Below are 17732 nucleotides of genomic sequence, written 5' to 3'. Positions count from 1 at the left end.
CTGTGAATTACCTGACCTGTATTTAGATTTTTACTCAACTTGTCAGTTTAAGGACTACTAATTCTCCAATATGTACAATAAAAACTTGATTGAAGTACTACAGTATCTTCTTTAGAAATAACATCTGTGGTTAAAAACAGCGACAACCAGGTGGAATCTATGTTGATGGTTGTTATTTCTGAACTTGTTCTCCTGCCTTCAGTTTAGTGCACATAAATAAAAACCTAGAAGTCTTCAATACCTTCCCATCAGAAAATTAAAACAGAAAGGACCCAGAGTAAACACAGATACCAGATGGATTGCAATTGTTCTTTTTATGACTAGAAACCCTCCTTCCTAACAACCACTGCTCTTGTGAGAAAAAGCTGTTTATGAGCCTACGGACACAGGACATTCATTAAAAAGTATAGATTGAAAAGGGATGCAGAACTTTGTACTCTAGGTTTTCGTTGTAATTGTCACAACCTCTGCTCTGAGCAGTGGTGTGGATTCTGATCTCAATGAGAAGGGGCTGGCACAGATCTAGCATTGGAAGCAGACTGAGGCCCTGACACTGGGCAAGAACCTAGGCCTGCTGCCAAGAGACTCTGGGATGCCAGAGCCTGCACCACTAGAGTGTGATTCCTGACTGAGGAACTAGCTCTGTCCACCGGCTCCTCTGTGCCTGCATGCCAGCTGTCACAGCAGAACAGGAGGGAATTAGTGGAGAGGAGGAGGAGGAGGTCAAGGCTAGATGGCCGGCCCTATAAGACTCTCTGCCATCCAGGTAGGAGGCAGGGCACTGGAGGAAAGAGCCTGGGCATAAGGTCATTAAAGGACTCACTCAAACTCTGGACTTGGTCAGTGCAAATTACTCACTTGGACCTATTGGAAACACTGCAATTCCAGGCTGCCTTGGCCTTCCAGATGCCCTGTCTCACCACACGCTCCTACTCATGAACAAGACAGGAAACACTTACTAGTTATTACTTAAATCCCCAAAGGATGTTTAAGTTTAAAAGTAAGTTTAAGTTTATAAGAGCTGTGATCAAGTGAGCAGACTGCTGGCCTAGTCTCTAGATGATCTGTTCAGATCTCACTTATGATGGGCAAATAGCTCACTCTTGGAATCAGTTCCCCAACTGTAAAATGGAAGCAACTGAAACCTGCCTACATAGGTCTTTTGTGAGGGCAAATACAATATTGGTGAAACATCAGAGAAAGGATGCAGAATACTGTTTGAACGCCGTTTCTTAAAGAGCTTATTCTGAGTAACAGAATGAGGTGCAATGTAGCTATTGAATTCAACAATAACAAAAACTAGACTGGGAGAGGAAGTGGGGATGTCAAGGAACTTGCTATGATGCAATGCTTAGACAACATAGCTGTAGTCACTTAGTTGAGCATTATGAAATTTCATTCCCCCCCCCCACTGCCCACCCGCTTCACAGCTGCCCTGAGAATGATTCCATAGCAAAGATAATTGAGCATTTGGCCCGGTGGGCATACCAAAGACACTGGTATGATTTAGTCACTGGAAGTGGTTTGTTAATTTAATATTTTCCACATTAAACACATCAGGATCTCCTGCTGAACAGCTTTCTTAACCATACACTTGGGTGCCAGTTCAGGACTAAAACTATAAAAATGTGGAGTTTTGACCTGAAGATTACACACATGCATATACAGGCTGAATTCATTGTACCTGAACACAGCTAACCAATAAGATTTTATCAACCAGATGGTACAAAGAAAAACAGGAGCAAACAAAACCAACCAAGCCAAAAATGCCAGTGAACAGCAGAAACAAAATTCCCAGCAAATATACCACACCATTTACCCCATGGGAATATCCCCACAATTATCAGTCAGTCTGATGAAAACATCTGGGGAAACATTTCTTCTCTTTCAACTTTGCAGTTGGTTAGATCTTGAACATTAAGTCAAATCCATCCATCCAACCAAATGGCCACCTCCAGTTGTGGCAATGCCAATTAAAGCAAACAAAATATAGCGAAAGCTTGATATCATACATTCAATGATGGTGAAAAGGGGATGCAACCACAATTATTGTTCTATAAAAAGTCAGCATTATCAAAACTGTGGTTATGCCTTTGTTTCGCCACATAGAGACAAACAAAATTGTTAATTATGGAAGGATTACACTGATTCCAAAGTTTGTGATGAGATTTCTTCTGGAGTGGACCTGAGGGGAAACGTATTTCCTGTGATCTGCTTCTGGGCTATATATTGGGCTTCTGGCTCAGCAGAAGAACAGTGTTTAAAGAAATACAAAAAATGTATCTGGTTCTGCTGCTTTATGTCACAAATGTTTTTTGTGGGCACTGGTGATGGGACTGTATATAGGGACCACAACCTGGGGGGGGGCAGAGGGTGGGCTCCCATATGCCCCCATGGGTGGCCTCCTTAAGGAGCCTTGGGATAAGGAATCAAGAGACCAATGCAACTTAGCAGTCTAGAAGTCCAGCCACACCCCCTAGTAGGAAGCCAATGGCAGAAACAATGGCATGTGTAGTTGGCTGCTTTTTTTAGTTAAAGGCAGTTTTGTAAAACATCTAGGTTTTGGGTTTTTTTTGGTTAGGTGTTGTATAAATGTAACAAACAAAATACTTAAAAGTTCAGAAGTCACAATCATTTCTAGAAGTGAAGCACTAGACCATTTTCGAGTCTTAGTCTGAATGACAGCAAGAACCAAAGCATTCTCTGAGTGGGTGCCTGGATAGACGTAATTCTCTGAAGAACAACAGCCGTGAACTGAAACCTAGGGCAACTGTCGTTTTGAAGTCAGTTGTTACACAAGAGTTACACAGTGTTAAGTCTGTTTGTTCCTCACTTCTGTCTCTTGTTGCATTATTTTATAAATTTGGAAATATTACATGGTGTCATAAGAGAAACTGAAAATAAAACACTGAAGCAGACTGAAGGTGTCAAGAAGTTGCTCCTGAAATTGGATAAAAGAAACTGAATATAAGAAAATAAATACTTGGCATTTCAGAAATAAACCAAGGTATAACTGAACAAGAAAAGGTTAAAAACTGATGCGAATAAATTAAAGACCATAGCTGTAACAAGAAGCAAGACTGATTACATTCATTCATTCATTCATTCGATTTACAAATGTTTCTATGAATGGTCACTTATTTAGCAAAGTGTTGTTATTCCAAATACAGTATGGCAATAGGGAACATCACGAAGACTATTATTGCCTTAAAATGTTGTGTTTTATTGGATACCAATCCATTAAACAGCATTCAACAGTTACTAGGAAAAGCACTGGTGCTTAATTATTACAATATGAAGGAACAAGAAACAGTGATGTAATGCTGCAGAAAGGCTCTCCCATTGCAGATGCTGCCAAAGAACTTAGAACTACCCAACAGAATATGCTTAACAGAAAAAGAAATGTTGGTGGTAATTTGGATGCAGAAGTTTCCACTGATTTGTCTATGGAAAAACAGAGACTATGGAAGCCTTTGTATAATGTACCTCTAAGAATCCAAAGACAGCTGTGGAACTGTCAAGAAGGAAGGGACCCATGATTTTTATGCTGCAATTTGTGGATATAAGCGTGATGATGGTATGTCATTTTATGGTGGATTTTGAGGGGAATCCATGTAAAAATCATGAATATCTCTTATCTGGATCCATGCTTTTGTGTCCTCATGTATATGTTCAGAGGGTGGAATAGGTGAATGTAAGTGTGATTGTGTGTGTGTGTAAAAGAGACCAAGAGGTGGATGGAGAGTGGGGAGAGCTCGGTGAAAGCAACTTCTGAACATATGTAGAGTGCCTTTTCTTCACCTTGACTAGGTGACATTCTGTGAGCAATGACATGATACAAACATCATAGGGTAAATTGTGTGTGTGCGTGTGTGTGGAATGTGTAATTCTGAATATCTGTCCCACAGGCAGAAACAGCTGATCCCAGTACTGGAGTCTGAGAAAGCCTGACTGATAATCAGACCTTTGCAAGACAATGAATCCTCAGAAGAGTGAGGGGCCCGTCTAATTTATTAGAGTTAAGAGGCTGGGGGCCACCAAAGAAAAGATTCTGTCCTGCGTAGCTGCCAAGTAGACCCCCCAAAATCATGTACACAAACAGGAAAAGAAGCAATCCTTAACTGTAAAAAAAAAAAATCCAATAAAAACAGAAATGCCATCAGGCATCCCTAAATGGGACAGAAGTAAAGTTCCAAGAACAAGAGCTAGCATAGAAAAAAGTAAAGAGGGCAAACATTTCTAGAGTTGCCTACATGTGCCTATCATCCAAAAGGATGAACCAATCCCACACGAGTAAAAAGAATGCCCTCCTGCATCCTTTTGAGAAAAGGCATTTAGAGCAAGAAATCTGCCCCACCCCCTAGGAAAGCAGGAAGGTATTTTCTCTACTTCAGGATATAACATAGCAGTTGTCCAAAAGCGTGCTTTGGCTTCTAGACAAATTGGGAGTCCTACTTGGGAAGAACTCTCTACAGAATACTTCCTGCTGAAGGACAAACTATGATGAAGAAAATGCCTCCAATTTGTAATGCTTTGTGGCCATGAGCACAGAATGAAGAGAGAATCACTTCCTATGACCGATGAAAGGATTAGTTCACAGTGTCTGTTCAATCTGAATACTACCAAAATGTTAGAGACTCCTGGCCCAAAGTTAAGTTCTAAAATAGCACCCCAATGTCTTTGAACTGACAACCTGTAAGTTGAAAAAAGTGGCTGAGTAAGTTTAGACACCCACACAAGGATTTTGTATCTTCTTGGATTCTAGAGTGTAGGGGATCTTTTAAAGAAATTTCCTTTCAAGATAGTTGTGGGATCCATTAGTCTGGCTAGATGAATATCAGGATGAAGGGCTTTTTATGCTAATCCAGAGTGTGCATGTTTTCCCCAAGGATAGGGTAGACCTTGAAGCAGATGCATGGTGAACTCGTGATCTCATCTAGTGCAGATCTATCAGAATGACTTCTGCCTTTTGTTCCAGCAGATACCTTGGCCACCCAGTGTATTTATTTCTAGAAAGCCCGTGCACTGGATTTTAGACATTTGTCATGAAGACCTTGCTCATGCATATCAAGAGATGTCAACTCTTGATCCACTTTTGGAAGGGTCAGCCTCTATCATGCTGATGGCAACAGCAATATTGCAAAAGCTTAGGTGGATAAAAGAAAGCCTAGATAAATAAAATATTATTTCTTTCTAACAATTTAAGTCATGTTTCTAAAAGGGGCTAAAAATAGGAAGAATGTGGAAATTTTAAAATGATTTCAAACTTACAGACACATAGCTGGCATTTATATAATCGGATCCAGGTATACTAGCATCAGGCATTAGCTTCACTCTGTTGTTATTATCTGTGTAGCAAAAATAAAATCAATGTAATTAATTATATTTTGTTTTAAACAATTGTGACAAAGAATCGTCTCTGTATCTGTATTAATTAATTAGCTGTATTGTCAAGGCATATGACAATACATCACATATGTTGACAGCTCACTGCCACCTATGAATTATAGTAATTATTTTATTGGCCAGCATTGAGCAGTACCCAGTACTCACACTGTTGCACAAGTGGAAGCCATTTACTAAATCCAATTGCTACAGTCTCCACCTGTACCCATCCCCAAATCCAATTGCTGCAGTCTCCAAACTCATAAGAAATGTTGTTCACAAGGGTTGAGGAACTCTCAGCAAGGTGACATGGGGGCACAGGTAGCTCCAGGGGGAGTGGGCAGAGACAAGAAGGAGATCTCTCCTGGCGGAGCATTAGTCTGGATGCCACCTACAGTTTCATAAGATGTTAACTTATATTTCTATAGTCTTGCAATGCGATTTTCTTGCTCATATCTCATGTGATCATGTGTTTGCTGTTCATTTTTAATGGTGTGCAGCACTGCTGAAAGGGTCTTAATGTGGCAATAAGCCTGCAAGGTTTGGAGTGAGCAATCTATATTTCTTTAGCATTATTGCAGCCTTTAGATTTAACACTTTCTTGTAGTCTAACTCATGGGTAGATGATTCTGTCAACTGGAGCCTTTTACTCACTTTTTTTTTTTTTGCCTCTACCCATACAAAAATAAAAGGTAAAGTGATGGAAAAAATTCAAGAGTTGTGCTGTTCTTTGTTAATTCACCTATGTACAGCATTTTAAAATTATTATTACATTTATATCCCGCTCTTCCTCCAAGGAGCCCAGAGCGTTGTACTACATACTTGAGTTTCTCTTTCACAACAACCCTGTGAAGTAGGTTAGGCTGAGAGAGAAGTGACTGGCCCAGAGTCACCCAGCTAGTTTTATGGCTGAATGGGGATTTGAACTCGGGTCTCCCCGGTCCTAGTACATCACTCTAACCACTACACCACGCTGGCTCTCAGCATTTATATTAAGGGTGTGCAGAAACCAATGTTAGAGCACTGGTTTGGTGCTGAACCAGTTTGGACAAGGCCTGAACTGGTTCAGCACTGCAGGGAGAGGAGCGGGAGCTTTAAGAAAGAGGAGAGCAGGCCTTTACTGGCTTTCTGCCACCCCATGCAGCTTCCTGCTTGGGTGGCACTCATTCAAAGTACCCGCACATGGCACCAGCATGCACATGGCATCCATGTATGCACAGGCACCATTTGTGAGGTCAGCATGGTGTTGCTGATCATGTAAATGGCACCCACATATGCACAGATGCCATGTGCATGTTGGCGCCATGCGTTGGGACACTGCCCCAGCAGGAAGCTGCATGGGGCGGCAGAGAGCAGGTAAGGACTTGCTCTCTTTCTTAAAACTCCTGCTCCCCTTCCTGCAGCGGCAAAACAGTGTTTGGACCGTGATTTGTGCACACCCTTAATTTACACGATAACTTCTAAAATGGTTCTCATTTGTATATACCTAGGCAAACGCATGTGGAATGCTTGAATAGTTTCATATCTGAATATAGGCATTGCATTTTCATATCTATGTAATGTACAGCAATAAGAGATACATTGGCCTGTCAGAAGTGCTACAATATTGCAACAGAATTTTGATTGTATGTTTTTAACAATATACATTTCTCATGCATACATTCAAAACCCTATTTCACTATTGGAAACACTCTAAATGGGGAGCTTCTGCTACTGTATCCTGGCTATATTAAATCATAAACGGACTACAAACATCAGTTTTTAGCTCTGGTAAATTTGAGCACAGTGTATGTCCTGAACCAGCAGCAGATAACAAGGGCAGCTGTTCTGAAAAATTAATAGCACAGAATGTGGCTACATTAACAGAGGAATGCCTTGCCCCCCATCTCACATCACAGCTAATGCTTAAAATAATAATGGCATTTCTTGTCTTATTAACTGAAAAATGAAGCAGGGTTGACTACAGAGAGACAGACTCCTGTCTCCTGCGATAAAATCTATCCTGGACTTATACATTACCATATAGTCACTCTGATCTTTAGTGGAACTCTTACACTGCACATTTACAAGTACCCTTAAGAAAGCACCACAATGTTCCAAGGAAAAAGGAATATATAAACAGGTGAATTTACATTTTTATATATCAGAATTTTACTTTTCATTAGGAGAAGAAATCCAGTAACAGTATAAAGATTTTGATACTTACATTATGTTACAAAGCTAAAAAAAAACACTACTTGAGGCTATAGTTTCCTGCACCTGCAGGCCAATGTCTGTGACAGCAAGCTAAAATGCATTCAAAAATAAACACAACAATACAAAAACCATACCAAGTCTGTAACTAGAAATTATAATGTGATATGCACATTTCCACTTGAACATCAGAGAAAATAAAACCCCAGACATGTTTCAAACACACTTTTCTGCTGGTGGAAAAAACAACGAAAGGGTAATTAGAAAAATACACACATGGTTTGATGTTTGGAAAGCGGTTTTTGGACCTGTTCCATGGCAGATCAGCATCAGTTGAGGCAAGATCTGGAAGAAACTTAGGGAGTTCCTATACAAAAACAACATGTATATTAGAACATCTTTCAGGTTACCACACCTGAAATTTCTATTTTATAATACATACATACATACTGTATATACTTGATCAACAGTGAACATGCACATAGAAAATGCACTCTTACTAGCATTTTTTACTAGCACAATCCATTGAGACTGACATACACAAGATGGCTGGTAAATAATGCATTGTAACTGAGCTTTATAGATTTGAAAATACTAATTAGCCTTCTAGCCTTTGCCCTGAATCAGTTAATGAACCAAGAACTGTTTGTATATTAGTGCTGTACTAAGGGAGAAAACAAATCTCTTTCCTGAACCACTTATTGTGGCAATGATGATGTAGTGCCCTGGTCTTTCCTGTTGGTAATGTATTTTTCCTAACTCTTTAGCTTGGAAGAGCAATTGCTACAGTATGAGAACAAGTATTTAATCAAGCAGGGACAACCGGCAATTTATTATTGCTCACTGACCTCTGCCTCAGTGCAGGAAGGACAAGAAGATGCATGTTGGGCATAACGAATAGGGATAAGAAAGCGGATGAGTGGATCACATCCCAGTCCCAAGCATTAAACATAATCTAAATGCAAAGGAATGGAAGTGGGGTAGTCAGGTCACATCAATGACAGGCTTTGAAGAGACTCTCAAAAGTTAGAAAAGATGAAGAAAAAGAACAGGTTTGTTATTAAGGCTAATTGTTTTCACCACTCCCTCAGCAGTTCTCAGTGACTTCCTTACTGCTAACAGTGATATTTTTTTCCTTAAGGTACCACATTGCACAATGTTAAAGTTAAAACATATTTCCACAAACAAGCAAAGAAATCCTGCTTAATCCCCTGGCCATTGGCTGGGGGAGAGGGCGGCATTTGCTCTTGGGCCCCAGCTTCAGGATCGGCATGTAGCCGTCCTTGTCAAGCACGTGGTGCCTTTTATCCTATGGGGCTGGAGTGCTGTGCCGGTGTGGGGGGGCGCAGTGGCCCCTTCTGTCTCAGTTTGGCTCAGGCAAGTAACTGGGCTGAACTTTGGATGAGCAGCTCTGCTCAGTGTCAGGCCTGGTTGAGTGAGGCTTACGAGTGGAGTGCATTTTGCATGATCCCAGTAGTGGCGAGAAGCACATTGGTGGTCCCGAGAGCAACATGCGGCTTGGCAATGATTCCAGGAGCCACGGAAAGTGCTGTGGGCACCCTCTGGATCACATGGCAGCCTTTGGGTGCAATGGTTTGGTGGCACAAGTGCGAGCATGGAGAGGCCATTGGGGGTTCCCCCCATTGGTCCTGGCCTTGTTTGGGCTTCTCTTCAGTGTGTGGCTGGACCAGTTAGTTTTGGTTCTGGCCTGCACACACACCCACACCCGATCTTATTACAACAGTTATTTTGGGAGTCTGGGGGCTGGTAGTGGGTTAGGGGCTCCTGGGAGAGGTTGATATTGAGTGGATTGGGGTGGTTATCAGTGGTGCCCCCCTCCCACACTTGTGCTGGTTTCTGATTGTGGCAGTAATTAGCTGGGCGAATTATATCAGTAACCTGGGGAGGTTGGCTTGGGATTATATTAGCTTTGTGTGCAATCTATTTGGGGCCTTGCTTATTGTTGCAATTGTCATTGTGCTACCTAAGAAAGGTAAGGGCAAAGGGAATGCCCCTGCCCCCAAGCAGCTTAGGCCCAGGCTGCCTGATCCATCTTTTCCATCCTCCTCTGAGGATGAGGGGCAGTTAATGTTAGCAATGTTATAGAAGATTCAGGCCTTGGAGAAGCAGAAGAGCCATGAGGTTATTCAGGGAGAGTCTGAATAAGCGATGGTAAAGGGGTGTTGTCAAAGGACAAGTCTACCCTATTGCATGCCTTGCAGTCTTGAAAGCACCGGATGATGATGTGGTGCCAATCAACCCACCCGTGGAACCTTCTGAACAGCTGCAGCCGAACGCACTGAATGTGGATATGTGTTTTGGGGGTGAGTACCTACAGTGACCTGCCATCTCTCTGTGGTGGCCACTGGTAGCAGGGGTATTGGGTATGCATGGTTACCCGCAGGCATACTGGCCAGGCTTTTCCACCACACAATCACAGCTGACATCCACTGTAGATGCAGCTGCCGCCACCGCTCCTAAAACAGAATCTGCTAAGAACCAAAGTCAGCTTAGTCCCTGGCTGGGGTAGCTGGGGCGTGGGCAGGACAAGGGAGCCAGGGAAGGCTTTGCACCTGACACCACTGGAAGTGCCACCATGGTATCTGGGGCTTCTGTTCCTAGAGAACATTACCTGTATGGAGAAATTTCAATGCCACTGGGCGATCACCTGTTGCCTGCTACAAAAGAGAAAATTTGGCACAACTTTGTAGACATTTGTTCTGGGAAACCGAGACTAAGGAAACTGAGAAGGCAGATAGCAAGGACTTAGAGAAAATTAGGAAGAGGCAGGTCAAACACAACTGGTCCAATTGGCTGTTTGGTTATATGATTTACATGGGGGTGCTTTTGCAAAAACAGTCCCCCCGGGCTGCCTCAATGGTGAAGTACTTAGGTATTATTCACCATGCCTTTTCTGAATTCAGTGGCCGTGCTTGGGCATCGTACTATGAGTAATTCTGCATGCTGTCAGTGCTCAACTCCACCCTTCCCTAGGATGAACACCACCCCCAGATGTGGCTGCAGATTATGTGTCCTTCCCAGCTGGTTCAGGGTAATTATTCTGACAGTGGCCACATCATCACTAAGTCACCAGTCCCGCAGCCCAGATGGATGGGGGCAGGGCAGGGGGTTCAACCCCGCCTCCTATTCTGGGAGTATGGCTTCTTGGGCACCTGTTCACACTGGCAATGCCACTTTTGGCATGCCTGCTTGGTATGTGGGAGGCCATACCCCTTCAGCTCCTGTGCTAGAAGGCGTGGGAACCGTGGTCTCAACTGGGACCAACAGGAAGCTTGGAGGCAAAGGGGGCATTGCAGTGGGTAAAGGGACCTAGCCTGATCAAGGTTCCAGCTCTGTTGCACTTGCTCGGGGTTTATCCTGATAGTAGCATGGCAGAGTTTTTAGCACAAGGATTGCGGTTCAATTTTCATATTCATTTGAAGGAATATTCATCTGAATATTTTATCTGAAATTATATGAAATCAACTATTTCATCAGTTGTTCATCTGAAGATTTCGAAGAAAGTCCAGGAAGGGAGAGTCCTGGGACTGTTTGATCACCCCTACCCTGGTACCGTCCCTTAAGAGTTTCTCCTTTGGGGATCATACCTAAAAAGACCAAGGGCGAATTTCGCCTTATACACCATCTGTCCTAACCATTTGGGGAGTCAGTCAATGATGCCATCCCTCATCATCTTTGCTCAGTCAGGTATACATCATTTGACACAGCAATTCACAGGGTAAGGTTACAGGGCACTGGAGCTCTCATGGGCAAATGAGATATTAAATCCGCCTTCTGGTTGTTACCAGTCCCATCCTGATGGTTTTGAACTCTTGCGTTTTCCCTTAGAGGGCAAGATATATGTGGATCGGGCTTTGCCCATGGGTTGTTCAATGTCCTGCTTGGCATTCAAGCATTTTAGTAATTTTCTTGAATAGTGTGTGCGTCAACTGACAGGGCGGCACACTGTTGTTCATTTTTTAGATGATTGTTTGTTCATCGGGCCTGCTGGCTCTCCTGTTTGTCAGTGTCTCATGCATGCATTCAAACGCTTGGCTGAAAAAATTGCAGTCCCCCTTGTGGCAGAGAAAACTGAGGGTCCTTCCCTGGTTCTTTATTTTTAGAGATAGGGACTGATTCCATTCAAGGGTGCTTTCAGATGCCTGGTGAGAAGGTTGGTGATCTGGTGCTCCATTTGTGGCAGTTTATGGGCATCAAGAAGGCCACCTTGAGAGAATTACAGTCCCTAATAGGTCACCTTAACTTTGCCTGTTGTGTGGTAGCTCTGTGTTGGGCCTTCTTGCAACATCTGCATGATGCAATATCAGGAGTTAGGGCCCCAAATCATTGGATACGCATTACGGTAGACATGTGTGAGGACCTCCAAGTTTGGTTCAAATTTCTTAGTGAATTTAATGGGGTTTCACTGTGGAGGGCTGAACTTCTTCTGGAGGCTGAGCTGAGCGTCTGGAGTACATGGGTTTGATTTGTATTTCTGGGAGCAGTGGAACGCGGCTGCATGGCTGCTGGACCGAATCATGGGGGGCGGGGATTGACGTGTGACCTTACATTTCTGGAGGTTTTTTTCCAATCATGGTGGCCATTTACCTTTAGGCCCCCAATCTGCGCAATTGCACAGTGCACTGTTGCTCATCATGTACTGGGACCGGATAACAGCATCGCTCATGCTCTGTCTAGGATGTAGGTCAAGTGTTTTCTCCAGGGTGGAGTCCAATCCAGCACCTGTGGCCCTACCAGCAGATCTATGGACAATTAGAGGTTTGAGGCCGATCAGGCCATAGAGTTATCCCTTGCAGCCAGCACCAGAGTCTGGTATGAAGCAGCCAACTGTGAGTTTAGGTGATTCAGGCTAGAATCAGGCATGTTGGTTGTTAAGGCATTACATGTTCCATTCCAGTGGAACACTTAATGCCTTATTGTGTGGCTCTTCGTGCTGGGGAGTTAGCACCGCACTGTGTTCGATTGTGGGGTGGCTCTCGGTGCTTTTGTTTGTGGCTAAGAAGGGAGTGTTTGCTGATAATGCCAGCTATTTTAGAATCAGACGTATGCTGGAAGGCAGAAATAGGAGTCAGCCTTGGACATGCGATATGAGGTCGCCCATTTCACAAGGGGTTTTGTCCCAGGTGATTAGTTACTTTCAGGCACATAGTTCCTCCCATTATGAGTCCCTTCTTTTCCAAGCAATGGCACTGTTGGCCTTTTGGGGGCCTGCTGCGCATTAGCAAGTTGGTAGTATCATCTAAACTAGACACATTGGGTAGGGTGTTAAATAGGGAAGACATTCAGGTGTCGGGGATGGAGCTGAAGGTGCGCCTGCAGGTGTTGGGGACGGAGCCTGCAGGTTTCAAAGAATGATCAGAGGTGCAGAGGCATGATTTTTCAGTTCCAGTGTTGCTCTGACCCATTACTTTGTCCTATGTTGGCAATGCTGGCATATCTTTTTGTCAGGGGGGGTTTCCCCTGGACCTCTCTTTGTTCATGCTAATGTGGTCTTGCTAATGCGCTTACAGTTTGGGGCACTTATGAAGCTGGCATTGTGTGCCAGCTGGATCTGTTGGAATGCACTCCTTTAGGATCAGGACAGTATCCACTGCAGCGGCTGTTGGCCTGCCCCCGGAATGCATCCGGAGCATTGGATGGTGGCACACTTTGGCCTACTGGATTTATGTCCAGTTCCTTAAGGGGCTTAAGCAGTCTCAGAGGCTAACTATTGTTTTGTTTTGCAGATGCTGGGAGCCACCTTGGTCTGATCCGCATTCCATCCATCTTATTTATGTATTATTTCTTTGTGTAGACTGCCCTGAGCCATTTTTGGAAGGGCAGTATAGAAATCAAATAAAATAACAACCACCAACACCACCCAGGTCCTTGGGAAGGACTCGATGTCTGTATAAAACAAACCAGTCAATAACACCTGTCTGACTGTGTAAACAAGAAATAATAATAATATTGATCTGCAGACATGTTTCATGTTCTCGGTCAGTTGCCGTGCCTGCTCTAGCAACAGGGGAACCCAGTTGGGTTGTGGTGCCTTTGCTCGGATGGAGTGGCTTGGTAGACGAGGCATGGCATGGTGCCGGCTGCTGCCACTATTGTTCCAGCATTTAAGCTCTCACCCTCACCCACAAGTATTGGTCCTTCACCTTGGTGGCAATGACCTAGGGCCGTTAAAGGCCAAGGCCCTTATTTTGCAATCTGTAGTGGATTTTCGAATCCTTTTGGCCTGTTGGCCATAGTTTAATCATTGTGTGGTCTTGTGTTATCCCTTGGCGCTGCTGGTGTGGAGCCGGTGACCCCCGCACTACAGATAGGGCATGTCAACCGTGAGGTGCGGAGGATGGTATAAATGCTTGGAGGAATGTGTATCTTTCACGGGGACATTAGGCACAATAATGAGTGGTTGTATAGGGAGGATGTTGTTCACCTTTCGGAACAGGGCAATGATATCTTTTTGAGAGATCTGCAACATGGCAACTATGTGAGGTTGTTCATAGGTGGTGGAGAAAGGGGGCTAAACTGAGATTTGCCATCTTTTTGTGGCACATGGGTAAGGACTTTGGAGGTTAAGATCTGAACTGGTGTTCAACTGGAGGCATCTTTAAGGTGATTAGTTGTCTCATGGAACAGCCCCCCCCCCACCCCCGGGTCCTGTGGCTCAGGTGGTGTCTGGGAACGAACCACTTTTGGGACACCGTCCAATTCATCCACTCAGAGCTTTGCAGCTTGGTGGGTGGTGACCTGGATGGCTACCTCCTTGACACAGGTAACTGTGTAGCTTGGCAGGGCCATGCTGAGGCTTCAGCGGGCATTTGCCAAGCCTGGCTGCTTCGCACAACATTAAGGGGAGGCCTGCCCACTGTATCATATGGTATCTGTATCAAAATGGTATCATAGGAAATCCCTGGGATTTGGCATGGGATGGCTTGTGTTGTTGTGTGTCCTGTTGTAAATGTACATATAGATTTGTATAGTAACATAGTCTAGTGGAGAACAAAAGTTATAAGGAAACTAGAGGTGTGGGGAATATCTTTTTAGCCTATACTATTGTCTTCCTAAGGCTGAAAATGTAAGGAAGTATAATTACAGACATAAAAGTCAACCCAATTACCACTGTCAAACTATATACTAGTTTGAAAGTCCAGCCAATTACTGCAGCACAGATTCTCTCCAGAGCATAGTGGTTCTGCTGATACACAATCTTTACAGTTGCAGTTCCTTTATTCTAGGCCTACAAAAATCTATCTGTTTGTATGTCAGTATAGAAATCGAATAAAATAAATAAATAACTAAATAAATAAGCAACAGGCACTATACCAGCAGTTTCTAGACCTTTGGCTGTAAATGTGAAATATTGGGGGGAAATGTGGCAGTGTTTATTTCTTTGTTAAAATATTTCTATCTTGCCTTTGGTTATCAAAGTGGGAGAAAAAAAGAAGTGGAATGTTTCATTTCCAATTACAGGAGACTGGATTCAATTAAATCAATTGAAAATAAGCAGGGTGGCTTTAGAGCTGTCTGAAACGATGTGGGATAGCATCCAACCCAGGGCCACTGCTGATCTCTGAAACCATCTCTGTGCCCCTAGCCTTTATGTGGTAGTGGTGGAGTGACTATCTTGTGGCCCAACCAGTTAGGAGGGGGCCAATGGAAGACAGTTTGCCGAGAATCCCCTAAAACCTGGAGGCAGCTGTGATCTTGCTCCATTTCACCCCACCTCACTGAGCACAGGTTGTGTTGACTCCCAAGGCAGTTAGCAAATGAAAGAGAATGGGGGAGAGATGGAGAGGCTGTTCTCACATGCAGCCTAACCCAGGCTAGGGAAGCACAGCCTGGGTTAGGCTGTGCGTGAGAACCGCCAGGATTGGGCCCAATCCCAGTGGGGCAGCACCGTGTGGCCTGGCTTTTTAGCCGGGTTAAGGGAGCAAGTGCTCTCTTAACCCTGGTTCTGTGGCCGCATGGGGTGCTTGTAGGCTGTACGGTCACAGAGATGAGCATCTTGAGTACTTGTTTCCTGGGGGAATCCCACAACGCACTGCCCTTGACGTGTGGTGCATTGTGCGATTCCCAGTGGCCTGGATGCATCATCCTGGCCCTCCAGAGCTTGACTGTCTGGGAGAACGGTCCATGCTCCCAGTGTGCTCTTTCTGATTGTCAGTGGGGGGTGTTTGGTGGGGGAGGTCAGGTTTGTGCAGCTTTCCCCCTGCCCGGTATGTCATGTGAATAGCTCCAGAGAGATATTACAACAGCACAACAGATACATCTACAACCTCCAGCATTTCAATCAGTCAGTATAATTACAGTTGTCCCGCACCAACGCAAGGGTTCTGTTCCTGGAAACCCTTGCGGTTGGTGAATTCACGGTTGGCAAGGCATAGCAATGAATGGGAAACAGGGGGTTAGGGTAATCGTGAGTGCCGAAGTGCCTAAAATATTTTGAATGTTGGGTTTTAAATGATTTTAATGTTAATTATTTTAATGTTTAAATGATTTTAATTGTTTAATTGATTTAATATTTAAATGATTTTAATTGTAAGCTGCCCAGAGACACAAGTTTTGGGCAGTATAGAAATATGTTAAATAAATAAATTAAATTAAATTAAATCCACAAAAAAGGTAAAAAAAATCCCCCTTGACCCCTGGAAAAGGTCCCTTGATCCCAGAACAGATCCCCTGACCCCCGGAAGTTACCCTGTGACCCTGGAAATGGCCCCCTGAACCCTGAAAAATCAGCCCTGAACACACCCAAATCACCCCAACCCCCCTGAAATTACCCTCTGACTCCCATAAATGACCCCTGGACCCTCAGATTGACCCTGTGACCCCAGAAATTGGCGGGAAAAATGGCCAAACATTAAAAAAATTGTGCTAACCACATATACTCAAGTTGTAGTTGGCAATAGGAGTGACAGTTTGCCAGTCGTGGATACTCAAACCCTTGATTGGCGAGGAAAAACTGTATATAAGCAGCCATAATTAAGCCTAAAGCCTTGCATAAAAAGCCAAGTCTTCATCACCCCATGTAAACCGAGCAGTAACTAAGCCAAACAGACCTTCTGAGGGAGAGCATTACAAACCTGGGCACCACAACTGAAAAGACCCTGTCTTGTGTGCCAGGCCGCTGTGATTCTGACAATGGAGGCACACAGAGCAGGGTCTCCAGTGTCGATCTGAGTGAACGGGAAGGTTCATATGGGAAAAGGCAGTCCTTGGATTAACTAACAACATGCAGAAATTTTATTTTGCCGCTTACAAAAAGCTTTTCAGCAACGCATATGGCACAACATTACTCAAAACTTTCTTATGTGTGATGAAATTCTTGCTATTAAGCAAAAACAAAAAAACAAAAAAAACCCCACAAAAAACACACTTCTGTGCAATACTGCTCAGAGGTATATTATGGTGAGAGCATTATTAAATACAGACCAAGACTGTTTTAGAACCATGGCCAAGAATCTGCAGGAAATACTATTAATCTTCTCACTCTTTTGTTTTTATTCCCTGAGAGGATGAAATATTATAATCTAATAGTATAACTGTCAATTGATTCCCCCCCCACCCCCACCCACTTCATTATTCATACAGCCAGACAGCAAGCAATTCATGGTAAATCTATAAATCCAAAATAATAAAGTCATTGGAGATTGACAAATGATTTTGGGGTTAGCAAATGACTCAATGAAATAGTAATGATGCTTCTGAGATAACAAAAAAGGGATCTATTTTTGAAATTTTAAAAATTTGATAGTCATATAAAAGCAGTTACTTACAAAACCAACAGAAAATCCAAGGCTTAAGCATATCTTTGGTATGACATAGATATTATATAAATGTCATGCACACTTTGGAAGACCTATCTGTTTTCAGCAGGAGCAAAGGCTTGCAGTATTACTGGATGAGGCAGTGCTAGTTGTGATCAGGTGGATTGCAATACATTGTGGACATTTTGCTGAGATGAATGAAAAGTCATATCATGCATTTCTCTAACTCACATACATTTCAGATGGGGTTGTTCAGGAGAAGTGCATGGAAAGCTGAATCCATGTAGAGCGAAAGTCTATGTTTTTGTGGAATCTGCTCTGGGATAAATTAAATTTTACCACAGCACTTACCATCTTCTCCCATGTGGTTCCAAA

The 17732-nt window shown here is 43.5% G+C and overlaps 1 protein-coding gene across 1 annotated transcript in view; it reads right to left on the bottom strand.

Annotated features, from left to right (window-relative positions):
- Positions 1–17732, bottom strand: part of PTPRQ (protein tyrosine phosphatase receptor type Q) — a 230805-nt gene that overhangs the window by 11179 nt on the left and 201894 nt on the right. The window contains exons 47-48 of the mRNA XM_053258033.1: positions 7855–7945; positions 5272–5348 (exon numbers count right to left, since the gene is read on the bottom strand). Coding sequence (XP_053114008.1) covers positions 5272–5348; positions 7855–7945 — 168 coding nt within the window. The remainder of the gene's footprint in view (positions 1–5271; positions 5349–7854; positions 7946–17732) is intronic.

The sequence above is a fragment of the Hemicordylus capensis genome, chromosome 5 (assembly GCF_027244095.1).
Source record: "Hemicordylus capensis ecotype Gifberg chromosome 5, rHemCap1.1.pri, whole genome shotgun sequence".
NCBI classification, from domain to species: Eukaryota; Metazoa; Chordata; class Lepidosauria; order Squamata; family Cordylidae; genus Hemicordylus; species Hemicordylus capensis.
This window is presented reverse-complemented; position numbering and strand designations above follow the sequence as displayed.